The sequence below is a fragment of the Balaenoptera acutorostrata genome, chromosome X (genome assembly GCF_949987535.1).
Source record: "Balaenoptera acutorostrata chromosome X, mBalAcu1.1, whole genome shotgun sequence".
NCBI lineage: Eukaryota > Metazoa > Chordata > Mammalia > Artiodactyla > Balaenopteridae > Balaenoptera > Balaenoptera acutorostrata.
In genome coordinates this window covers 131,711,040-131,734,474 of record NC_080085.1, presented here as the reverse complement: position 1 = coordinate 131,734,474, position 23,435 = coordinate 131,711,040, and the positions used below count along the sequence as shown (strand labels likewise).

The 23,435-nt window shown below is 63.0% G+C and overlaps 4 protein-coding genes across 11 annotated transcripts in view; 2 read left to right on the top strand and 2 right to left on the bottom strand.

Moving 5' to 3' along the window:
• Positions 1-2,156, top strand: part of PDZD4 (PDZ domain containing 4) — a 29,974-nt gene extending 27,818 nt beyond the window's left edge. For all 5 annotated transcript variants that reach the window (XM_057537732.1, XM_057537731.1, XM_057537730.1 and 2 more), the window contains one exon: positions 36-2,156. In XM_057537732.1, coding sequence (XP_057393715.1) covers positions 36-1,595 — 1,560 coding nt within the window. In that variant the 3' untranslated portion in view covers positions 1,596-2,156. The remainder of the gene's footprint in view (positions 1-35) is intronic.
• Positions 2,157-5,517: 3,361 nt separating this feature from the next.
• SSR4 (signal sequence receptor subunit 4) lies at positions 5,518-9,406 on the bottom strand. Of its 2 annotated transcripts, none has more exons than XM_007185515.3 (6): positions 9,248-9,406; positions 7,312-7,430; positions 6,417-6,491; positions 6,191-6,280; positions 5,867-5,932; positions 5,518-5,673 (listed from the first exon to the last, which is right to left on the bottom strand). In XM_007185515.3, the coding sequence occupies exons 1-6, from the start codon at positions 9,312-9,314 to the stop codon at positions 5,569-5,571; spliced, it is 522 nt and encodes a 173-aa protein (XP_007185577.1). In that variant the 5' UTR covers positions 9,315-9,406; the 3' UTR covers positions 5,518-5,568. The 2 variants fall into 2 exon arrangements, with proteins under 2 accessions (XP_007185577.1, XP_007185578.1); XM_007185516.2 differs by having other exon boundaries at positions 7,312-7,427; positions 9,248-9,400.
• Positions 9,407-9,603: 197 nt separating this feature from the next.
• On the top strand, positions 9,604-17,918 carry IDH3G (isocitrate dehydrogenase (NAD(+)) 3 non-catalytic subunit gamma). 3 transcript variants are annotated; one of them, XM_057537736.1, is made up of 13 exons: positions 9,604-9,758; positions 13,339-13,377; positions 13,730-13,741; positions 14,000-14,097; positions 14,423-14,535; positions 15,690-15,750; positions 15,848-15,980; positions 16,110-16,243; positions 16,503-16,605; positions 16,697-16,843; positions 17,181-17,275; positions 17,359-17,419; positions 17,713-17,918. In XM_057537736.1, exons 1-13 carry the CDS (start codon positions 9,678-9,680, stop codon positions 17,812-17,814), a joined length of 1,179 nt encoding a protein of 392 aa, XP_057393719.1. In that variant the 5' UTR covers positions 9,604-9,677; the 3' UTR covers positions 17,815-17,918. The 3 variants fall into 3 exon arrangements, with proteins under 3 accessions (XP_057393719.1, XP_057393720.1, XP_057393721.1); XM_057537737.1 differs by lacking the exon at positions 13,730-13,741; XM_057537738.1 differs by lacking the exon at positions 16,697-16,843.
• A 35-nt stretch (positions 17,919-17,953) lies between these two features.
• SRPK3 (SRSF protein kinase 3) lies at positions 17,954-22,737 on the bottom strand. Its single transcript, XM_057537735.1, has 15 exons — positions 22,600-22,737; positions 22,399-22,529; positions 22,152-22,260; positions 21,934-22,021; positions 21,536-21,623; positions 20,863-20,969; positions 20,593-20,758; positions 20,447-20,472; positions 19,869-19,998; positions 19,546-19,785; positions 19,353-19,453; positions 18,870-18,977; positions 18,729-18,798; positions 18,556-18,648; positions 17,954-18,415 (listed from the first exon to the last, which is right to left on the bottom strand). The coding sequence occupies exons 1-15, from the start codon at positions 22,722-22,724 to the stop codon at positions 18,231-18,233; spliced, it is 1,767 nt and encodes a 588-aa protein (XP_057393718.1). The 5' UTR covers positions 22,725-22,737; the 3' UTR covers positions 17,954-18,230.
• Positions 22,738-23,435: the final 698 nt, after the last annotated feature.

Here is a 23,435-nt window from a genome sequence, read left to right as displayed (position 1 = left end):
GGTGGGTCCCAGACTGAGCGGGGCTCATCTTCCAGCTCCAGCTTGGAAACGAAGAGGAGAAAGGGGCCCCTGATGCGGGCCCAGGCTTGAGCAACAGCCAGGAGCTGGACAGTGGGGTGGGCCGGACGGATGAGAGCACGCGCAACGAGGAGAGCTCTGAGCACGACCTGCTGGGGGACGAGCCCCTGAGTACCGCCAACACGCCCGGGCCCCTGCGCAAGTTTGGCCTTCAAGGGGACGCCCTGCAGAGCCGCGACTTCCACTTTAGCATGGACTCCCTGCTGGCCGAGGGCGCGGGGCTGGGTGGCGGCGACGTGCCGGGCCTCACGGATGAGGAGTACGAGCGCTACCGCGAGCTGCTGGAGATCAAGTGCCACCTGGAGAATGGCAACCCCCTGGGCCTCCTCTTTCCCCGGGCTGCCGGCGGCAACGGCGCCCTGGATGTCAACCGCAACGAGAGCGTGGGCCACGAGATGGCTGTGCTGGAGGAGGAGCTGCGGCACCTGGAGTTCAAGTGCCGCAACATCCTGCGGGCGCAGAAGATGCAACAGCTGCGTGAGCGCTGCATGAAGGCCTGGCTGCTGGAGGAGGAGAGCCTCTACGACCTGGGGGCCGGCGAGCCCAAGAAGCACGAGCTGTCTGACATCTCCGAGCTGCCTGAGAAGTCGGACAAGGACAGCACCAGCGCCTACAACACGGGTGAGAGCTGCCGCAGCACCCCGCTGCTGGCGGAGCCGCTGCCCGAGAGCCCCCTGAGGCGGGCGACCGCCGGGGGCAACTCCAACCTGAACCGGACCCCCTCCGGACACCCTGTTGCCGCCCACCCCAAGGCTGCCCCTCCGCAGGGGAGTCCCGCCAAGTTCCGATCCCTCTCCCGGGATCCCGAGGTGGGCCGGAGACAGCGCTCGGAGGAGCGGGTCCGCCGCGGCCCCAAGACGGGGGTGACCCTGGAGCGCGTGGGCCCCGAAGGCAGCCCTTACCTGTCGCGGCGCCACCGCGGCCAGGGCCAGGAGGGCGAGCGCTACCACAGCTGCGTGCAGCTGGCCCCGCCGCGCGGTCTGGAAGAGTTGGGCCACGGCGCCTTGAGTTTGGCCAGTGGCCCTCGGGTGGGTGGGGCGGCGGCGGCGGCGGCGGCCACCGAAGCGCCCCGCATGGAGTGGAAGGTCAAGGTGCGCAGCGACGGGACCCGCTACGTGGCCAAGCGGCCGGTGCGGGACCGCCTCCTGAAAGCCCGGGCCCTGAAGATCCGGGAGGAGCGCAGCGGCATGACCACCGATGACGACGCGGTGAGCGAGATGAAGATGGGCCGCTACTGGAGCAAGGAGGAGCGGAAGCAGCACCTGCTCCGGGCCCGGGAGCAGCGGAGGCGGCGCGAGTTCATGCTGCAGAGCCGCCTCGAGTGCCTGAGGGAGCAGAGCGGCGACAGCAGGGCTGAGCTCAACATCATCGCGCTGAGCCACCGCAAAACCATGAAGAAGCGGAGCAAGAAGATCCTGGACAACTGGATCACCATCCAGGAGATGCTGGCCCACGGCACGCGCTCGGCCGACGGGAAGCGCGTCTACAACCCTCTGCTCTCCGTCACCACCGTCTGAGCCCGGCTGTGCTCCAGGGCACGGGTCCTCCGCCCTGGCCCAGGGCCACTGAGCCTGCCGGGACCCCGTCTTCTGCTCTCCCGTAGAATCTAGCATGTGTCTGCGTGTGCGCGTGGGACTCTGTTACCAGACAGAAGCCCCTGAAGGAGGAGGGATGCTTCTCTCCATCGGTGACTTCCTTCTCCCCAAGTACAGCGACCACATCAACAGCTGGCCTGGGGGCAGACCCTTATCAGTCCCCCCTTCAGCCGTAGGCGTGTGTGTGTGTGAGACACGAGCCCAGACACATGTACGCACGCAGACACACGCACTTCCCTGCAGAGCGCTCTCAGCGCGGGCACTTGGGGACAGGGAAGTCAGCTGAAAAGAAGACTGTCCTAAGCACAAGAGAATGTCCATTACTTGTAGACAAAGGCAACCCTGATTTTTGTGGTTCTTTTCCTTTTCTGTGCTTGCCAATTGTTGTTTTCTTGGTTTGTTTGTTTTGTGGACCTGCTCTGAGGGCTGGCAGCTCCTTCAGGCAGCCTGACAGAGGTGGAATCCCCGAGTGATACCTGGGAAGGAGGGGGGTGGGGGGAAGCAAGGGAGGGGGATGGGGGGAGGGGAGGTGGGGGAATGAAGGCAAGAATGGGAAGCAGCTTTGCAGGTGGTCTCCGCTCTGAGGTGTGGGGACCAGGAGCTTCCGATGTGGCTTGCCAGGCTCACCTTGGAGGTCACCTCCTTCCCCGGCGACTGCGGGGACTGAAGGGTCAGTGCCCGTCCAAGAAGAAGGAAGCAAGCCCAGGGCTGTGCCAGACGCCTTCTGGAGCTCAGCTTCTCTCCTGAGTGGTGTGAGAGGTCCAGAAGCCAAGTCCCATGAGTAGCAGCAGACCTTGGTGACACGACCCACGCAGAGCTAGGGAGCGGCCTGGAGCTGAGTGACAGGCGGGCCCTGCCAGGTGGGCTGACTGGGGAGAAGATGCCCTGCGCCCCACTTTGCCAGTGTGGGCCGGGCAGCCCTCAGGGACCTGTGCATTAGTGAGAGCTGGCCTCGGGGCACTTCCGGCTCAGAGAGCCTCAGATGGAAGGCTGACAGGCTGCCCACCCCCGCCCCCTGCCGGCATCGTGAGAATAAAGCAAGCTGCCTTCGAGGGTGACTCCTGGTGTTCATTCTCCAGCACCGGGGGCTGGCGTGGGGCCGGGCGGGTCAGGGGAAAGCTGAGCAACAGCAAGGTGTTCTCAAGTCAGCCTCCAGCACTCTGGGAGGAGGGACAGAGCCACCAGAGTCATTTCAGAGGTCTGCCACGGCCACAAGGGTGGTGCCCAGGTGCAGGAAGGATGGCAGAGACCTGTCTCAGGACTGGCGGCTGAGCCTGGAGCTGGCACGTGCGTGAGGCCAACACCCCTGCTCTGGTCAGAGTCCTAGAGTAGTGGTTCCACCCTCTCCCGGCCCTGCAGCTCAGGGAGCGCCCTAGCGGGGGCAAGGGCCAACAGGCTTCTGGAAGGCACAAGCTTCCTTCCCTGTTTGGGGACCCCACAGTGCCCAGCCCTCAGAAGATGCAAAGAAGTGTCTTTTGACCAGATGAGTACCAGGTGGCTGCGGGAACTCCGAGGTTCCATTCAGCACAGCAAACCACTGGGCATCTGCTCAGTGCCAGGAACACTGCTAAGTCCTGGCTGGGGCCAAGGCCCCAAAGACAGCAACTCCAGGGGTATCGTCTGCACGGTGAGCCCTTGAGTAGGCGCTCAGTCTCCTGAAAAGACACAGGACGCTGCCAGCACATTAAGTGGGTGAGGATACATTTAAAAATTCTCTTGAAAGAGCAATGTAGACCTCTTGTTAATTTTGCTAATTTGATGAGATTGGTGCGAGCAAGAAACCTGAGCCTGTGCTCCCAGAAGCGGAGTGCCATGCTGTCTGAACAGCTGGGAGGGAAGACCCAGCATGTCTCACAGAACACCAGTGGCTTCAAGGGAGGAAAGGGCTTGTTGATGAAAAGGGGCAAACACGAGACCCCACCTTCCTCTTACCCCTCAGAGGCCTCTGGAGCTGGGGGCTAGGAACATCAACTCGTGACCAGCCCCGTTCCTGGGGAGGGGGCACTCCATACAGGCCCCTGTGAAGGATGGGGTTCCGAGGACCCAGCCCATCGCAGGAAACTGGCTGGAGTTGGAGACTAAGGCCACCTGTTCCCTGAGCATCCCTCTCTGGCTGCTGGGGGCTCACTTTGATGGCTCTAGAGGTACCTCACTTTTGCTCCGGGGTGGGGTGCCAGAGGCCCAGGGTTCCCGGGGTGGGGGCCAGGACAGGCCTGGAACCTGGGGTCCCCTGGCCACGTGAAAGCTGGTGCTGGGGCTTGGCTCTCACTGGCTCTGGGAAATATGACACCAGATCTGGAAGCCCTTGGCAACCGGTGCACTGGACCAGTGACAGCACTGGGCCAGTGACTTAACTGGGTGGAGTGGTGGAGCTGGGATCAAAAAGAGCCGCTGCGTGGCCAACAGCTGCCACTTTGCCCCTACAAGGAGGAGGAGCAGAGCTCAGCCAGCAGGCGCCCCCTGAGCGCCGCCGGCCCTGTCTGGAACGCGGAAGGCGCCTCAGCCAGCAGCTCTCGCCTGGCCTGGCCCTCAGGGGCCCCGTGGTTCCTGTCGTGCCCGTTTGGGGAGCGAGGACGGGGCTCTTCCGTGGAGCCTCCCTATTCCTGCCAGTCACCCCATGCTGACCCGCTTCACGTGGACCGAGGCTGTGGGGCAGGGAACAGCTGGCGTCCCCTAGCCCGGAGGAGGTCCCTCCACACTCCCGTGGAGGACAAAGCCCAGAGGAGACCCCCGCCCACTCACGTAGGCTTTGGGCCTCCTTTTTGGGTGCAGCCTCGCTGGAGGCTTGTTATTCACACAGCTGTGTGTCTTTGGTAACAGCTGATGGACGCTGATCCCAATGACCCCTCACCGACATCCTGGAGGAAGCCAGGTCACAGCTGAGCGAAGCCGTGCAGCTGGGAAAGGGCTCCCCCGGGACGTGCATGCAGCCCCTTTGAACCCTGGGCCCCCACCTCTCCAGCCGTGGGCGGTAGCAGGGAAAGCGGGCTGGCGGGAGGGCTGCGGGTCGACGTGGAGCACGGAGCCTGCACAGGGACGCCCGCCCGCTGTCTCGAGACCATCAGGCGCTCAGAGAGAGGGCTCGCTAGGAGGGGAGGTACACAGCCGAACGGGAAAGGGCCAACGATGGCTCCTCGGAGGCTTGGGGCTCCGGGTCCCCTCTGTGCCTCTCTCCGTGCCCCACCTGACACCACGAGGTGAGAGCATCCTGGGAGGCACCACGCTGGAGCGGAGAGCTTGGAAGGGCCACCACCCCCCCCCGCCCCCCGCCAGCTACCTGGAGTACTAGCTGCGACCGCATAAGCTCCACAGGGACGCTCGCAGCGTCCCCCAGGAAAAGCACAGGAAGTACTTCAGTGCGTGGCTCGTGCCCAGGGTTCCAAACACGGGAGCCCTTCCGACGGCCAGGAGGGGCTGTGGCTACGCCGCTGACTGCTGGGTTTCGGGGGAGCCCCCCTCGCCACTTGCCCTGGGCAGTTGCCCTCAAAACGGCAGGTGGTCAGAGGGCCCTTCCCTAAGCGGGCCCAGGCAGGCTGGGCGAGGGCAGGAGAACAAGGCCACTCTTTGCCAGCAGATGGGCGGCGGAGGGGAGAGACAGCCCCGTGCCCCGCCTGGAACCACGCAGGCAACGCTGGGAGACGGTGGGCACTGGCTATTAGGTCCCGAAGGCTTCACGGGGGCTGAGAAGGGAGCGCTAACAACGGCCAAGAGTAAAGCAACGTACACAAGGAGGAAGGGGACCTCCAGACCTGCCCCCACTCAGTGCCTGTGCCGTCTAGGCAGGCGGAGGGATGCCGGTCACCCAGCTCTGCCCGTGTGTGCGACACAGCCCTAGTGCTTGGGATAGCTGGTAACTGTTTATTGAAAGAAGCAAGGGGGGTGGGGGGCATCACCCTCAGGCCTGGATGTGGCTCTTGGCACTGAAGGCCAGGTAGTAGATCACTAGGCCAATGGCGGCGGCCAGTACCTCGGTGGAGACCCAGGGCCCGTTCCAGGTGCCCTGCAAGAAAGGAGACCAAAGTCATTCTCGGGGCAGGGACGGGTGAGAAGGCCAGCCACGCCAGCCACCCTCCTTCTGGGGCGCGAAGACACACCGGTCAACTTGGCTCAGCCCCCAGCTCTCCCTAAAGGGCGAGGCTTGCCACCTGCTTCCTCCTTCCCCTGTGTCGGGCCAGCCCCTGCCGGCCACTCACCCGATGGTCCACGCTGACTGTAAACAGAGGTGGGATGATGGAAATGTCCTCGTTATTCCTCTGCGCCTGTGAGGGAGGTGCTGGGGTCAGGGGGCGATGCTGGGTGGGGTGGGAGAGGCAGGAACACCGGCCAGAGCCGTGGAAGGAGAGAAGCGGGCGAAGGAGTGACACGGAAGGCACAGGGCCAGGTTGGGTGGGTGAGCAGGAAGTCGCCCGCTGGCCATCCTGCTCCAAGTCAGAGAGGGGACCGCAGGGTGGAGACAGCTGGGGCAGTGGGCTGTGCCCTCCCTACTGCAGGCCTGGGTGGCCTTCGGGGACACTCACCTTCCTCAGGAGGCTGTAGGACTCCTCGTCAAAGAATCTGACCTCGTAGGTGCCTGCGTGGGCGCTCTTGTGGTCTAGGCTCCAGGACACCTGGGTGGGGTGTGTTCGGCAGGGGGTGGGCAGTGCACGTGGCGCCACAGCCAGCGCATCGAGTTCAAGGACCCCAGCCCTGCTGGCCCGGCCTTCAAGCCACGCCCGCGCAAGTGACCACCATGGCATCCCTTACCTGGTATCGGCCCACGTCCTGGCCCCGGGTAACAGGAAACTGTTTTCCACTGACATCAGCATAAAGAGCCATGTTCTGGGGGAGGGGACAAAAGGAGAGTCACCTTCTCCCCTCTGGCTGCCGGTGAGGCCCCGCTCTGCCGCCCGCAGTAGCACCCTCGGCCTGTGGGTAAGGAGGCCGCCAGGCACAGCCGGGGACTGCGGTGTGTCTGGCGGGGGTACCGCGCGGGATCCACGGAGGCCAGCCTGCCACGACTCTGCCACCGTCTCTCCACGTCTGTCTCCCTCCTTGGAGGCCACATCTCCCCTGTGGCCCGGCCTCCCTAACCCACAGCAAGCCTGTTAACTGAACAGGGGCGGGATGAATGAAGGGCTCGTTTCTCCTCTGAGCCTGGAAGCGGGTATCGCGGTCGTGGACACCCAATGAGCTGCCTAAGGAAGACTGTACCTAAGAAGGCCCAACTTCCTTCCTTCTCTGGGGCTTTTAGGTTGCAGGGGCTGAGGCCAGGGCTGCTTGGTCTTGAAATGACGAAACACACATGTGGACACACGCTTCGGCAAAGAGCAACCAGTAAAGGGACGCAGGAGCCTGGGGGCTGAGCCTGGCTGTCTCCCTTCACGCGTACACTCTTTCCACACGCGGCAAGGTGTCTGTATCACCGCACATAGATGCAGCAGAGCAGGCAGGTGAGGGGGAATGTTCTTTAAATATCCGCTAGAATCTGGCCTGGCTGTGCCCTGATCTCTTCTACACCTGGGAATCAAAACCCTGATTCTCCCTGTCCACACGGACCCCCAGGTCTGACCCCATCCACTGCCAGTGAGGGCCCAAGGTCTCAGGCTCACTGCTCACCTCTCGCCCCCGCGCCCTCCTGGCTGAACCCCCGCTGCCTCACCTGGACCCTGTTCTTGCAAGTCAGGGAGATCTCCACGATGAAGACAGTCTCAGTAGAAATGACAGCATCCGAGGTGGTATAGTAAGAAGGGGTGATCTGGGGCTCCACACAGGCCTCTGCTGCGGAGAGGCAGAGATGAACGGCTAAGGCCTGGCTTGTGCTTGCTGGTTAGGGGCAGAAGGGACCACCCTAACCCCACTTCCCAGAGCTCATCAGCTGAGAACACAAAGGGCCCTTTGGACCCTGCCAGGTGGGGTCTGGGAGACAGATCCAAATGATCAGTCAGAAGTACAGTGGCAAAGAGGGGTGGGATGGCCTTGAAGGAAGGCAGGGGAAGGGAGATGGGAAGGCTCTGTACAGGTGGAACCTCAACGTACAGGCAGAAGAACAAGTGAGTGTGTGTGGGTGGGGTCGGGGGCGTGCTGCATGAATTCACTGCACAACTCGAGTCTGTGCCTGGACCTGCAGACAAGGAAGCCATGCAATGGTTTAGGGATGCAGCCTGCCCTGCAGCACCCCAGAAGCCCATGGGGGGCCAGGCTGACCTCAGTTCAGAGCCATGCATGGCTGAAGGCATCCTCTGCAGACACAAAGCATGGAGCTGCTGGCAACCTACGGGGGCTTTTGATATGAAGGAAAGGGTCTCTGCCCCAGACAGTTGAGAGAAGGCCACGACTGGCCCCAGCGTTTCCAGAGGGAAAGAAATGGCAGAGGGTCTGGGTCCATAAGCATAACTTGTCCCCTTGAACAGGGCTGCACTGAGAAAAAGGATGCTGCCGCAGTCATCTCCACACTGCTAGAGGATAAAGGGAAGGAAAGGTGCCACCTAAATCACAAGGCGCCAACTGCTCTCCAAATGTGGTGTCCGGCAGGGCCGTGACTTAGGCTGAGGCAGTCAGAGGAGGCTGTGGGGCTGGAATGGCAGGAGGAAGACGCCTGGGAACATGGGTGCCACATCCCCCAGATCCTTCCACGCTCTGCTAGACTTGACCTTTTGCCTATGGACACGGGGGAGCACAGAGGGGTTTGATAGTTAGGTCTGTCCTTTCCAGGCATCACTGGCTATAGCGTGGGGGAGTTCCTGAGGAGCAGGTGAGCAGGGTGCAGGCGGGGAGGCCAGTTAGGCTGATGAAACACTGCAGGCATCAAGGGCGCTGGCCTGAAGTAGGGCAGGTGAAGTGAATGCACTGAAAGTGGCCCTGACGCAGTCCAGACCCCCAGGCCCGGGATGGGCTCCTGCAAGGACCTCCTGCTAAACAAACTTCTGGACTCCAGTCTGAGCTCAATCCTGCCACTAAGTGTTAACAACCTCTCAAGAGTGTGAAGCCATCTGACTCCGCTGAAAAACCCTATAAGGATATGGCAAGGCCTCAAGGGGAACAAATCAACCGCCTGATCTAGGCACTCTAGGCCCACCCATCTTTCCCTCTTCAGTGCCTTTCTAACTCGCCCGCACTCCGGGTCCCTCTGCCTGGACCGTCCCTGCTCCCTCTCTTCCTGGGGAGGCCTGGCCCCACCGCACCGGGTGAGGGGCTCCTCTCCACCGGCCCAGTTTCTCGCTCCGATCGCCCTGCGCTGCAGAGCTTTGCTCCTGTCCGACCCCCCCTCCGGGACCGGGAGCTCCTGGAGTGGCAGCAGGGACATGTGTCATTTTTCCTGCTGGAGCTGGGGCCAGGCGCACGGGAGAGGCTTTGGGACTCTTCCTCGCGGGAGCAGACGGGGGACAGACTAGGCTGTTTCTCCCAGCAGCCCGGCTGCTTGGTAAACGTGTGTGGTGCAGGAGCGCGTGGTGGCCTCGGCTGCCGCGACCAGAGACCACCTGCCTCTCTGAGGAAGAAAGCCCAGACTCCCGCTTCGCCCGCACCCCTCCTCCCCCCACGCACCACCAGTCGTGGGTGAGAGGCTCGCCAGAAACGAGCTCCGGCCAGGCCGCTACCTGAGCAGCAGGAGAGGCCGGACAGCAGGAGTAGCGCCAGGGCGCCGAGAGATGCCAGCGCCGCCATCGCCTCTTCTCTGCCGAGGGAAAAAGAGAGCGACTCCCCTGAACACGAGGAGCAGACGAGGAAGCGCGACGCGTAAGCGGCCGCAGCAGCCAATCAAGGGCCGGCGGACCGGGCGGGCCTGTGACGTCGCCGGCGGCACTGACGTGTCCCCTCCCCGGACCAGGGGCCCAGCTGGCCGCCCTCCCCCCAACATGGCGATGGCGGCGGCGGCGCTCTCGGCGCCGGAAGAGGGCGTGAGAACCGGCGCCGCCGTGTGCGTGCGCACTGCGGGACCACGCCCCCTCCCGGGACTTCGCGCCCCGCCGAACTCTCGCGAGAGCGCCATCTGCGAGTCGGAACCTGCGGCAGTTCTCACTTTCCATCATGGCGCTGAAGGTGGCGACGATCGCGGGCGGCGCTGTGAAGGCAGTGCTCAGGCCGGCCCTCCTCTGCCGTCCTTGGGAGGTGAGAAACAGGAGCGGGCCATGGGAACAGCCGCGGCGCTCGCTGAGGGGTGCTTGCACCTCGCCGGGGTTAGGCCGGCGGCCGCCGCTCTCGGAGCGTCCTGAGGCCCGATTGGCTGCGGGTCCCGTGAGGGGAGGGGAGAGTGCTGCGGGCCAGGGTTGATTGGCCACCTTCGCTGTCAGTGAAGGGGTTAGCCAAAGCTGATTCTGGTCTGGCTTCTCAGGGGTCTGCATCTTGTGGTGGGGGAGCTCCCGACGGGCGGGGAGAGTGGACCCCGGGGGGCAATGTCACCTCCCTAGTGTCCTTGTGGGAACCCCCCCCCCAAGGCGGTCACGTGGCCGGCCCGCCTTGCTCTTGCCCTCTTGGGGATCGGTTCCTGGCCGCCCTTCCTCTTCAGGTTTCCCTCTTGTGGACCGCTTTGCCACCTCTCCCAGTGGAGGTGGCGAATCGGACTTTGCCGGTGCCCCAGAGCTTCCTCCCCCCCCCCCCCCCACCGCAGGCGCCTGGAATGGGAAGGAGCTAGGATTCCTGAAGCTGGCGGGTTGGGAGGCCTCGAGGGCTTTGCTTCCGTTGTTCTCTGTTTAGGATCTTGGTTATTCAGGTCTGATTCCTCTCTCTTGACACGCTTGAATGAGGATAATTTAGTCCCTGGGTGGGTTGGAAGCCATCTGAAGAGTCATCGAGTCAGGACTGGCCCTGAGGGACGAGAGGTCTGATCTCTCTGGGCTCCAGTTTCTCCTCTGTCTCAAAGGATCCACCCAACTCTGACCTTCCAGAACTCTGTGACTTTGCTGACACTACTTGTGGACATGTCTTCGGCCATGCTTCCCCCCTCTGATCCCTGGGGAAGACTGCCCTGTAACAGCTTCTGGTTTATGAAATTATGTTTAAAATGCTGACTTCTCCCACTTGCTCACCAGAGGCTTTCCAGAGGTCGCTGGCAGCTAGGCTCTTGCAGGATCTTGGTGGGGACATCTATCTCCTCCCTGACTTCCCCTGTGTGTGTGCTTGTGTCCATATTGGGGCAGGGATGGGGGGCAGTGAAAGGTTGCTAGCTGGGCAATGCCTTGCCCTGAGACTGGTTGTCCTGGGTATGGGAACCTTTAGAGATGAAGCCCAGATCTTTGGTCCCGCTAATGGGGACCTCGTGTGAAAACATGCAGCCACCATTGGTACTTGATCCAACAGAAACATGCTGAAGAGAGAAACCTCGCTAAGATGTGGAGCCCGGGCGCCCTTAGGCTGGGACACGTACCATTCTGGACTCCTTTCTTTCTGTGGCACTATCAAAGGACGAGGGTAACAATCCACCTTCCTGCTTGATGAACAAGCTGGAGACCAATGCATATATCCCATCCTGCCTCATACTGGGCTCCTTTGATAGGTAGCTTCACAGAAGCTTTGTAACCTCTTGAAGGAAGGTGCCTGAATATGTCCAGAGCAAGGTCAGGGAAGTCACTATCCTGAGAGCTCTCCGGGTCTTTGGCCAAAGCTGGATGGAACATCTAGCATTGGGACCAGGTGAGAGAGAGGTTCAGCCCTGGTGGTAGTGATGGGGTCCAGGGTCTGGTGGGGTGGGGTTGCGCAGATGCAGAGCCAGGCCTGATGTGAGCGCTGGCTCACCGGCACAGCCAGGTTACCTGCCGGGCGCCAGTAGACCTCAGAGGGCTGAAACCCAGGAGGAGTTACTGCTCGGAGCTGTAGGGGTCAGCCCAGCATCCCCTCACTGGCCAGCAGCCTTGAACACTGGCCTGAGGGGCTGGTGGGGTAAAGGGGGGGGGCGTATGCTTTTGCACAGCCCCGTGTGCCCTTTTAGCGACTGAACAGCTTGCATACCTCTTCTTGCTTAATGTTTCCAGCAGTCAGATGAAGTAGGCACCTCTATTCTGTGGATTTCAGGTAAGGGTGGGAAGCTCAGCAAGGTTAAGCTATTTGCCACCAAGAGTAGTAGATGGATGATCTGGACCGAGGTCTCCCTAGCCTCAAAGCCCGTCATATCTTCTTTCACTTTCTGATATGCTCATTCATTCAGTAAATGTTTTTTGTGTCCCAGCTCTGGACCAGGCATTCTGCTCGGTCTTGGGGTGACAGTAGGGGCTCAGACAGACATGGTGTCCACTCTCAGGGGCTTAGGGCTAGGAAAGGGAGCACAGCAGCGATAACCTAGGGAGATTGTGGTTGGGGGGAAGGGAGTGGGGTGGGTAGGGCTTTGGGAGCCCGGGGGGACCAACAGCTCAGCAGCCTTAGGGCATCAGGGAAGGCTTCCTGGAGGAAAGGCAGTCTCAATACAAGCACCATCCACAAGTTTGTATTGAGAGCCTACAGATAAGATGAAGCCGGATACTGACAGTTGCTAGAAGGAAAACAGAAAAGCCCCCAGTTTGTGTCAGGCTGCAGACCCGGGGGCCCCATGGATCATCAGAAGCCCCCAGGGCCTCTTGTCTATTAGTCATCCGCTTCCTAACCCCTGTGTTGCCGGAGCTCTGTGCAAGTGGGAGCCTTGTGAATACCAGCCAGGGAGACCCAGATGGGGCGGTCAGCCTCTGCTTGAGCTTCTAGACTGCTAGCAGGAAAGCATGGCTCTTTGGAAAATGGCCACAGTGACTCTGCCATTGGCTGGAACGATCTGCTGCTGCCCCAGCAGGCAAGTGGCAGGGCATTCCCAAGCGAGAAGGAGGACCTTGGCCCTGCCCCTGTCTCTGGATCGAAGGGCACCCAGGTGGGGCACAACAGGGAGGAAAGTGTGTGGGCCTGTAGCCCCACTGCGGTGGGAGCTGGGACATGGGCTTCTTCTTCCAGGAAAGTGTGGGGACTCCAGATAGGTCACTCTGAGCACCTGTCCCATTTGGCTCGGGTGGCTTTTGCTCTGAAGCTGTCAGGCATGGCACCGAAGTGACCAAGCGCGGCTGTTTCAAGTGGGGGGTGGGGTGGGGACATCTGTCATCCATGTAGGACACGAAGCAGTTTTGCAATCCTTCATGAAAGCCTTCCGAAAGAGTGGCATCTGCCGTTCTGAAAATGGTTGCGTTTTTCGATTTCTGATTCTAGAGGGCTGTTCCCCGTGGGGCAAACAGTGTTTATCTCTGGGTGGACGGGGGGCTGGGTGCTGTCTTCTTCCTTCTGATCTTCGTGTTCTGTCCATATGCTGCTTTTGTAATAAGGAAACATGATTGTTAAAATGATGTAAATGACGGTCGTGGTGGCCCAGTGTGTTATCACGATTTCCCTATTGTACTACGTTTGGCATGCCAACTTTTCCAAGTTACAGACATCACTGAGCAGGAATAATTGGCTGAAGAAGACCAGAAACAACAAAAGGTGGGGAGGGGGATGTAAACATTTTTTAAAAAACTGACCAGGGACCTGAAGGAGGTGTAAAGGTTGTAACGACCCTCCGCGGTGCTCCGACGGGCCGGTCTGTGTGCTGCTGTGCGCTAGACAGTGGTGCATGGCTGAGGCACAGGGCGTGTCTGGGCGTGGTGAGGACGCTCGCCTTCCCTGCCAGGAGCTTGGCTGGCCCTTGCCAAATTGGCTTTCTGGGCTAGACAGCAACCACTGGCATCTGGGTTCTCTTTGCCAGGTTCTAGGTGCCCACGAAGCCCCCCGGAGGAACTTCTCAGTAAGTACCCACCCGAGTGTGTGCATGCACGTGCGTGTGTTGATGTTCACGTGTGCCCGTCTGTGTGTGTGCAGAGGCACGTGTGTACAGGTGCATGCAGACGCATTCACAGGCAGGCGTGGGTGCAGAGGTGTGTGTGTGCGTGTGCGCGTGCACGCGTGTGTGGCGTGCCTCTTGGCTCCCTGCCCTTCTGTGTCTCTCCCCCTGAGGTGCAGTCTCCAGAGCTCGCCCACCCCTTCTCCCCTGAACCGTGCTAGACAGTGCCCCAGGGAAACGGCCCCATTCCCCAGCAAAGCCTTGTTCCTCCAACCTTGGCTGATCTGTGTCTTCTTCCTTCCGGTCCCGCCTCTAGCAACAAACAATTGTGAGTGTTCTTCTCATCCGCCTGTTAGGTGGGGCTTTTAGTTGCTTTGGGGTTGACCCGAGTCCAGGCGGGGACGGGGCCTGCTTCTGCTGTTGTCCTCGTGACCCAGGAGCGCCCCCCACCGTGAGCAGCCCTGTCTGGGGTGGGCGGGGCAGGGTGTAGGGGTGTGGTACCCCAAGCTGGCACCTCCTGGTGGGCCTTCCCACTGGGTCAGTGCTGGAGGGAGGCAGGGAACTGAAGGCCTCCCCGTCCTTCTAGCCCCCGTCGGCTAAGTATGGTGGGCGGCACACGGTCACCATGATCCCAGGGGACGGCATCGGGCCAGAGCTCATGTTGCACGTCAAGTCTGTGTTCAGGTACAGAGCCCCTGGGCCCAGCCAGGGGGACCCGGAGAACTTTGTGCCAAGAGGGGCAGTGAGCCAGTGGTGGGAGGCCTTTTGTCCCCGTGTCTGCGATCCTGCCAGGCCGGCCCGAGCACGGGGAGGGTGGAACCAGGCCCACTAACAGTGTTGTGGAGTGTAAGTGCACGCCTGTCAGCTGGCGCAGGTGGGCTCAGTCTCCCCTCAGCCCGAGCCAGGGCAGGGTGGGCAGCAGCAGGGGAGAGGCCTCTGCACCCAGTGGTCCAGGCAGGCTTCCCGGACGGAGGCCTGGGGCCGCCGCCCTGACCCTGCTCTGCCCCAGGCATGCGTGTGTGCCTGTGGACTTCGAAGAGGTGCACGTGAGCTCCAACGCCGACGAGGAGGACATCCGAAACGCCATCATGGCCATCCGGCGGAACCGCGTGGCGCTGAAGGGTGAGCTCGGGGGCCAGGATGGGGCACCGCACGTGATTCCTTTCACCTCCAAGCTGACACTTGTCCCTGGGGCCCCATTGATGCTGCGATTCTTGAGATCTCGGTGGCACTAGGCTCTGCGGGAGCCTGTCCAGGGATGGGCTCCCTTCCGCCCCCTTCTTCCCTCCTGAGGCAGCCCTCTCTGCTGGAGTCAGCTTTGACCCGCAGAGTCTTTCTTCACAAACCAGATGTCACAGAGATGTAGTTCTAACCCTCTGCCTGCTGCCTTGGTTCCAGTTGGCACAGCTGTGGATGTTACAGATGGGAGCTTTACCCTTTCTGAGTTTGCCTTGGTTTGGTCCAGGTCCTTAAACTGTTTCCATCACTCATTCTGCAAACTTTAGACCATTACCTGCTCTGTGTGAGGAGTGAGTGGCAAAGATGAAGCCGGCTAGAGCCCCAGGCCCTGGCAGTCACGTGGAGGGGCAGCCGTGTCAGCTACAGGGTGCCCAAGGCACTCTGGGTGAAGGAAGTCCAGGCAGGCTGTGAGTTGGAGGGCCGGCGGCCCTGGGGGCCCTGAGAAAGCCCTCCTCTACTCGGCACCCTCTGACTGCCTTCTCTCAGCAGCTGCTGGCCCTCTGGGTGCCCTGGTCCCAGCCAAGGTGAAGCTGTGGTCTTTTCCAGGCAACCCCTGCCTGCCTCTGAGCTGGAGCTCTTGTGCTTCCTCGACGCAGGGCCTGGCACTAACCCTGGCCAAGGTCCCCTTGCTGGTGCCAGCCTAGCCACCAGCCTGTTAGTAAGCAAGAGTGGTCACTTTCTGTCCAGCTAGACCCTGGCCTTGCCATTCCCCACCCAGGGTCTAGCAAGACCTTCTGGCCAGATGCCAACCCTTGTTCATTCATTCAATCGTTCAGTATTTATTGAGTGCATGCTACGTGCCAGGAGCCCATCAGTGAACCAAACGCACCGACACACATGCCCCTCTGCCCCCATGGGGCTTACGCTGCAAGTTACGCTAGAGTGTTCCATGAAACACTTCTGCTGCCGGAAGCTGTTGTGTTCTCCTGTTGGAGTCACCCTTGGCACACATCCCCTGGGTCAGAAAGGGGAATATGGTGGTACAGCTGAGCCTGGGGCGCCCTCTCCAGCTTGCTGGTCTTGTTTCTGTCCTGCAGGCAATATTGAAACAAACCATAACCTGCCGCCATCCCACAAATCCCGAAACAACATCCTTCGGTGAGAGCCAAGTGCACGGGGTGGGGGCTTGGCGGGGGTGGGAGTGCCAGCAGAGAGACGTTGCACTTGCCGGCTGCTTCTCCCTCTGTGCCCCTAGCACCAGCCTGGACCTCTACGCCAACGTCATCCACTGTAAGAGCCTGCCGGGAGTGGTGACGCGGCACAGGGACATAGATATCCTCATCGTCCGGGAGAACACGGAGGGCGAGTACAGCAGCCTGGAGCACGAGGTGGGGGCGTGTTGCCGGGCACGAGCTCGGCTAGGGCGGTGGTCAGGAAGGCCGTGCCCGAGGGGAACCTCGTGCTAGGGGGCAGGCTCAGACAGGATGTGGGCCTCTTTTCCCTCGTCCCCTTCTCAGAGTGTGGCAGGAGTGGTGGAGAGCCTGAAGATCATCACCGAGGCCAAGTCCCTGCGCATTGCTGAGTATGCCTTCAAACTGGCCCAGGAGAGTGGGCGCAAGAAAGTGACGGCTGTACACAAGGCCAACATCATGTATGCCCCCCACCTCGCCCCTCCGCGCTGCTGCCTAGGCCTGCTCTCTGGGACTCGGGGCCCGCGACTACGCCCTGTTGCCCGTTTCCCAGCTATGGCCTCACCGCAGTGCACACCTAGGGGAGGTGGAACGGGATTCTGCCCGTCCTGCAGACGGCACCGGTTGTAGTTTAGAACCCAGCCTTCTGTGGCGTCTGCGCGCGCCGTCCCTCCGGCTGACGGTTGCAGTGGCCAAGCTGGTGTCCTGCGTCCCCCTTAGGAAACTGGGCGATGGGCTCTTCCTCCAGTGCTGCAGGGCGGTGGCAGCCCGTTACCCCCAGATCACCTTCGAGAATATGATCGTGGACAACACCACCATGCAGGTAGTTCGGCTGCCATGCTGCGCGGCCCCTGCGCTGGGCTCCCGGGGCTGCCCATGCTCCAGGTGCCGGCTGTCCCCTCCTTGCCCCACAGCTGGTGTCCCGGCCCCAGCAGTTCGATGTCATGGTGATGCCCAATCTCTACGGCAACATCGTCAACAACGTCTGTGCGGGGTTGGTTGGGGGCCCCGGCCTTGTAGCGGGGGCCAACTACGGCCACGTGTATGCCGTGTTTGAGACGGTGAGTGCCACCAGCAGTGCCAGGGCCACTGGCTTTTGTGCACTAAAGCTCACATGCTTCCTAGGTCACCCATTCAAAGTGTACGATTTATTGGTTTCTGAGATAACCAGAGTTGTGCAACCATCCCCACTCTCTAATTCCAGAATGTTTTCATCACCCCCAAAAGAAATCTTGTACTTGTGGCTGTCACTCTCTGTTCCCCTTCCCAGCCCCTGGCACCGAAGTCATCTGCTTTCTGTCTCTGGATTTGCCTGTTCTGGACACTTTACACAAATGCAGTCTACGCTCGACGTTCTCGTGTTTCCCAGCCCCCTCCTTTTCGTCTCGCCTCTTCTAGGCTACAAGGAACACAGGCAAGAGTATCGCCAACAGGAACATCGCCAACCCCACGGCTACGCTGCTGGCAAGTTGCATGATGCTCGACCACCTCAAGTAAGTGGCCTCTCGATGCCGGGCCGTTGGCCCCCGGCCCGCGCCCAAGGCCGCGAGGACCGAAGTCTGCTCTTCTTCCTCAGGCTCCACTCGTACGCCACCTCCATCCGCAAGGCCGTCTTGGCATCCATGGACAATGAAAACGTGAGGCTCCCCCCACCTGCCTCCTGTCCAACTCCCACCCCAGCCCCGGTTGAGCTGATAGGATGACTGAGGGGCTGGAAATAGTGACCCGGCACTTTGTGCTGCCCCCAAGGTGGGGGTTGTACCAGGCAGAGTGGGCCTTTGGGGCCTTAGCTGGTGTTACTGCCCTCCTGGTGGTGCTCCTAGCCCCTGCAGGCCACGGGGCACTGTGGGCAGCCCCGGGCTGCCTGCAGGCTAGGGCTCCGGTATTGGCCGGGCCCCACTGTGTGCCCAAGCTTGCCCGTCTCCCACAGATGCACACCCCAGACATCGGGGGCCAGGGCACTACGTCAGAGGCCATCCAGGACATCATCCGCCGCATCCGCGTCATCAACGGCCGGGCCGTGGAGGCCTAGGCCGTCCCCGGGACTGTCTCGGCCCACCCTTTAGATCCCCTTCGCACCCCCAGCACCCTAATTGGCTCGGTGGGTGGACCCAGAATAAACCCACTTCTGCCCTAGCCCTTGGCCACGTGCTTCTGTCACTCCAGGACGCTGGTGTTTCAGTCACACTTTATTAAGAAAACAGGCAGCACGCTTCCCATTCAGAGGGCCCTCTGCGAGGGTTGGGGGCAGAACGAATTCTGAAAGGCAGGCCTGGCCCTGGTACCTGTCTGCCCTGCTGAGGGCGGTGTGAGAAAGCTCGCACTCAGCAGGGTGGGTGGGGCGGTCCCGCAGTGGGGCGGAGCTGTCCTGCTTTCCGTGAAGGCACTGAGGGCTGGGGGTCGGGGGCAGCCAGGACCGCCCCAAGCTGCCCAAAGCACCAGCCGGGCCTAGGGATTGAGCCAAGGGTGCTGGAGGCAGTCGGCCGCGCTGGCCCGCTTTTCGGGGATGTACTCCATCATGGGCAGCAGGAAGGCGCTGAACTGCGTGGCCTGCTCCAGGGGCCACTCGTACTTCTCCATGAGCACCTCGTACAGGCCCCAGTGCTTGAGGTTGTGGATGTGCCGCAGCTCTCCTGGGGGCAGGCCGGTGGGCCTTAGGTCAGGCTCCACCAGGGAGGACTCCGATCTGGGACCCCTTGCTCCCCCTATTTCAGAGCCCAAGGTCCCTGCCCCGCCCCCTACATCCAGGCGGCCTGAGCCCGCTCGGCCCCACCTCTCCGGTTGAAGAACTCCCGGGAATAGCGGCCCGAGAGGGCAAAGGCAGGGGGCATGTCTCCCAGCAGCTCCACGATGTGGGCGATGTGGTCTGTGAATAGACAGGCGGCTGGGAGGAAGCCGGGCGGCCGGGGGACCCCGAGGCCGAGCCCAGGGCCTGCCTCCCCCTACCCTCGTCGCGACTGTAGTCTTCTCCGGAGTGTGGCTCAAACAGGTAGTCGCCAGTGGCCAGCTCGAAGGCCTGGAAGGGGGAGAGGGTGAGGCTGCGGCCCGGGGGCCAGCCCTGGGCGGGGGCAGCCCAAACGGATGTACCATGCACGCCGTGCTCCAGATGTCGGCCGGGGGCCCGTACTCGGCGCCGATCAGCACCTCCACGGCCCGGTACTGCCGCGTCTGGATGTCCTCGGTGAAGTGCTTGTGCTGCAGGCAAGGGGAGCCCTGGGGAGGAGCTGGGGCCGTGGCTGGCCTGCCCTCACTGGCCCCCCTCTCGTCTCCCGCCTCCTCTGGGCCGTGCACCCGAGGAGCGCAGTGGGGCTCGCTGAGCCTCAGCGTCCCCAGGCGTCCCGAGGGTCTGGCCAGACGAGCTGAGGCTGAGGCCGGCCGCTTCCCTGTGGCTCCCCACCCCCTGCCGTGGGCCCGGGTCTGCTGACCAGGCAGGGCCGGTGCTGGTTTCGGCTCAGCCCTGGGACTGCGGCCTGAGGCAGACACAGGGAGGGGTCTGGTCGAGCGAGTTGCTCGGTGAGCCCTGGGGACAGGCCTGTGCCGCCTCCTTCATAGCAGCGTGCCCTCTCATACCACCCAGCAGGCGTTGCCCAGGTCTGCGATCTTGATCTTGATCTTGTCTGCATTTTGGGGCTCTAGGGGGTTCACCAGGAGGTTGGAGGCACCAAATGGTGCTGGGGAAGCAAGAGAAGGGAGAGAGACTGAGCTGGCCCGGACCTGCCCTGCCCGGCCCCGCCCGCCTGCTGCCTGCCGCTGCCTGACTTACTGCTGGGTGACAGGAGGCCCCCGGTCTCTCGCTGGTTGGACGAGCCTGAGAGGATGGAGCACGAGGCGGGGGAGAAGAGGGAGCCCGAGAAGCCTGAGGTCTGGGAGCTGGGGCTGAGGCTGCGGTTGCCCCCGGGGGCAGGGGAGGAGGAGGCCGGGGAGGGGCCGGCTCCGGCCCCCCCAGGGTGGCAGCCAGAAGAGGAGGTGGAGCCGCTGCCCCCCTCTAGTCTTGAGCCAGAGTCTGGGGAGACGGGCGGAGGTGGTGTGTGAGCAGACGCCGCTGCGGCACGTGCCAGGCGGCCCTGCGCCCCCCTGGCCCCTCACCCTCGGCCTGGGCCGCCGCCTCCATGGCCTCCAGCCTCTGCAGGTCCCGAAGCCGCTCCTCCAGCAGCCGCTTCTGCTGTTTCCGTTTGCGCCTCATCTTCTTCCTCTTGTTTTTGGACAGCTTACCGGTCTGCCGTTAGAGCCAGGGTCACTCCGGCGTGCCCGTCACCCGTCCCCTGAGCAGCCCGAGCCTCTGCCCGTGGCCTGCGGGCCCGGGGGCTCCAGGGACACCAGACGTGGCACCGCCCCCTGTCTCCCGTCCTGCCCGCCACTCCCCAGAGCTTGAGGTTGGGGAGGAACCAGCAGGCCTGCCTGTGGGTGCCAGCCTCCCCTAGGGGCAGCTCCGGCCCCTCCCAGCCTCGGACGCAGTGTCCTTCCACTGAGGCAGGGGCGAGCCCAGCAGCCACCCAGGGCAGTTTGGGGCACGTGGCCCACTCTGCGTGTCATCCGCATCCAGGCCACCCAGCCTCTTGGAAATGCCACTGCAGGAGTGCTGGGGAGGGTGGAGAGGCAGGGAAGGGGTGGAACCAGAGAGGCTGAGGAAGGTGAGGCCCAGGAAGAGGGGCGCCCCCACTTACCAAGACCTCCTGGGGGGCAGTGCTGACTGGGGGGTGGGGCAGGCAGAGCATGGAGTGACAGAAAGGAACCGAGACTCAGGCAGGGGCTGAGGCCTGTGGGCCCCGCCCCGCCCCGCCCCGCCCTGCCCCACGCAGGCTCTTGGTACCTGTGGACCGGGATGGGGGCGGGGCCCCTGACTGCTGCCACTCTGTGGCCTCAGCAGCCAGGCGCCTGATGTAGGCATCACCCACACACAGCAGGATGTTCTCGGGCTTGATGTCTGTGTGGATGATCTTGCACTTGGTGTGGAGGTAATCCAGGCCGTGCAGCACCTGGGGAGAGCCACTCCTGAACTCCGCCGGCCCTGCCCAGGCCGCCTCGCAGTGCTCTTCGTGCCGGACGCACGGCGCTCACCTGCCTCACGCGCGGCGCTCACCTGCCTCACGATGCTCTTCACGCAGGGCACGGGCAGGCCCTGGTAGTTGGACTTGATGATCCACTTGAGGAGCTGGTGGCCTAGGACCTCCAATACCATGCACACGTCTTGGGCCGGGAGTGAAGGGCAGTCAGTGGGCAAGCAGCTGGGGCACAGGCCCTGCCCACCCTCAGCTGGGGCGGGGGAGCAACGAGCCTCAGGCAGTGCAGAGCTGGGTCTGGGAGGTCCCGGTGTTGCCACCATCCTGCTGTCATAGTGTCCCTATTACTCTTAGGTGTGCCAGTTGGGACAGTACTTTCTGTGGTCACCCTAGGGAGAGGGCACTGGAGGAATAGACAGGTTTCTCAGCCCGTCCCCAGTCCTATGCCCAAGTCTGCCAAAGAGCCTACGGACAGCCCCCCGAAAGGGAAGGCACTGCCACGGAGGTGGGCCCTCCCACTTGGGGGTAACCCAGCAACGCCTGTGGATAGCCTGTGCCAACCTGGTTATCCGCTCCCTGCCCCCCACACAGAAACACAAATCCCCAAAGTGGTGATGGGGGTATTTCGCAGTGTCACTGGAAGGGATAAACCCCCATCGTGCAGATCAGCAAACTGAGGTCCTAGGAGCTGGGAAGGCATGAGCCAGCTGGCCCCTGTGCTGCCACACTGCTTGCTCAGCCTACAAAGGATACGGACTCCATTAACCCCTGAGATCCTGAAGTCGTCAATGAGCTGGACAATGGTTTCTCTTTTGGGGTCACTGGGGTCACTGTCTCGGACCTGGAGCAAAAGCCAAGGGGCCACAGACGGCTCCAACCTGCCCCTCGCCAGCTGCTCCCCGGGTGGCTCCTCCGGGGTGGGGGCCCCCCTCCCGCTCCAGCTGGGCCCCGCTGGAAGAAAGGCTGCCGGCCCGCCCTGCCCGCTCCTCGGGTCCTCCCACTCCGCAGAGCCAGCTGGAGCCTGCCCCTCCGGGAGCCCCGCCCCCCGCCCCCCCACCCCCGCCCGCGGAGCCCCGGCAGGCCTTGCACCCACATTGCCAGGCCCTGGGCGGCTCCTGGGGCGCTGGGAGCGGGTAGGGGAGGCGCCTCACACATTTCAGGAGCTTGATCTCATCCACAGCTGTCTCCGTGTAATGCCCTGCGCTCTTCACCACTTTGAGGGCCACGAAGCGCTTGCGCCTGCAACACCGAGACCCGTGTCGGCTGCCAGCACCGGCCAGACCCACGGGGCCATCGCCGTGGCCTCAACGGTGCCCGAGGGCAGGACCCCAGCTGGCGTTGGGCCTCGGGGGGTGGAGGGGGCACTCACTGGATGTCCCAGCAGAGCCAGACGGTGGAGAAGTGGCCCCAGCCCAGCTTGCGCACCACGTGGTACCGCCCATTGAACAGGTCCCCGATCTTCACGGGGTAGTAGCCACCTGGGGAAGGGAGCCCGGAGGGCACGGTGGGGGTGCTGCCTTCCCGCGTGCCCCGGGACAGCCCAGCCCCACCGGCGCCCTGGCCCACGTGGGCCGGCTCGGCCCCCTCCTCCCGGAGGCGCCGCAGCCAGGCCTCACCCTTGCAGTAGTCCTTGGGGTCCTCCTGCTCCTCGTCGTCGGAGCCCAGCAGCCCCTGCAGTATCCGTCGTGCCGGCACGGCGGGGGCCGGTTCGGAGCCTGAGGACTCGGGCCCGCAGGAGGCCTGTGAGCTGTGGGTGGGGTGGGCGGCGGTGAGCGCGCGAGGCGCCAGGGGCCCCGGGCGCCCAGGCCGAGCCCTACCTGCTGCTGCTGCCGCCACTGGCCCCGCTGCCGCCCACCGCGCTGGTGCTCATCCCGGCAGCGCTGCCCGCGGCTCCGGCGCCCCGGGCGGCTGCTCCTGTGGGGCCCGGCCGAGGCCTGCGCATTTATAGCCTCGGCCGGCCGCTGATCTCACCCGCCTTTATAAATAGCTTCCCAGCTGCTCGGCTGTGGGCAAGGTATGCAGCGGGGAGGGGGCGGCGACGGCGGCCTTGGAGGGCCCGGCCCCCAGGACGAGCCCCCCCGCCCCCCCAGGGCTGGCAGAGGGCACCGCTCCAGGGACACGGTGTGACACAGCCTCCACAGTGAGCTCCCTCGCACCCCAGGGCCAAGGGGGACACCCACGCTGGGATGTGATGACCCGGGCCCCAGGCTAAGCCCCTGCGCCTCAGGGCTGGCAGAGGGGGCCGTTGAGTGGGCACGTGGCGGTGACCTGGTCCTCAGGCTGAATCCCTGTACTCCAGAGCCCGCTGAGGGGCACAGCCACACAAGGGCACTGTGGGCATGGCAGGCCGGGCTTTCACCCCTTCTCACATGCCCCAGGGTGCCGGCGACACTCTGGGAACATTCTCTGGCTTCCTGCTTGGCCCTTGGGGGGGCCTTCCCAGAGGCGATCCCTGCCATTCCCACGGGTACCTCACTCCCTGCCCCCTCTCAGCTGGGTTCCCGCTTTTCCGATGGGTCCTTGATCCCCAAGACAGGCTGGAGCCCTCCTGTCCCTCAGTGTAGTGTCGCTGGGGGCCCTGGCCAGGCAAAGGTCAGGGGCGTGAGCTGCGGGCAGCTCTTCCCACCAGAGGTGCCAGGCCTGAGTGACAGCC

Excerpts from the sequence above, each read along its gene's own strand:
- SSR4 (XM_007185515.3), bottom strand. The coding sequence starts at position 9,314 with ATGGCGGCGCTGGCATCTCTCGGCGCCCTGGCGCTACTCCTGCTGTCC. Across the intron at positions 6,492-7,311 it reads CTTGCAAGAACAGGGTCCAG|AACATGGCTCTTTATGCTGA; the intron begins GTGAGGCAGCGG and ends CCCCTCCCCCAG. Across the intron at positions 5,674-5,866 it reads CAGTCAGCGTGGACCATCGG|GGCACCTGGAACGGGCCCTG; the intron begins GTGAGTGGCCGG and ends CCTTTCTTGCAG.
- IDH3G (XM_057537736.1), top strand. The coding sequence starts at position 9,678 with ATGGCGCTGAAGGTGGCGACGATCGCGGGCGGCGCTGTGAAGGCAGTG. Across the intron at positions 15,751-15,847 it reads TCCCGAAACAACATCCTTCG|CACCAGCCTGGACCTCTACG; the intron begins GTGAGAGCCAAG and ends CTGTGCCCCTAG. Across the intron at positions 16,244-16,502 it reads GTACACAAGGCCAACATCAT|GAAACTGGGCGATGGGCTCT; the intron begins GTATGCCCCCCA and ends CGTCCCCCTTAG.
- SRPK3 (XM_057537735.1), bottom strand. The coding sequence starts at position 22,724 with ATGCGCAGGCCTCGGCCGGGCCCCACAGGAGCAGCCGCCCGGGGCGCC. Across the intron at positions 22,530-22,599 it reads AGTGGCGGCAGCAGCAGCAG|CTCACAGGCCTCCTGCGGGC; the intron begins GTAGGGCTCGGC and ends CCCCACCCACAG. Across the intron at positions 22,261-22,398 it reads CCCCAAGGACTACTGCAAGG|GTGGCTACTACCCCGTGAAG; the intron begins GTGAGGCCTGGC and ends TCCCTTCCCCAG.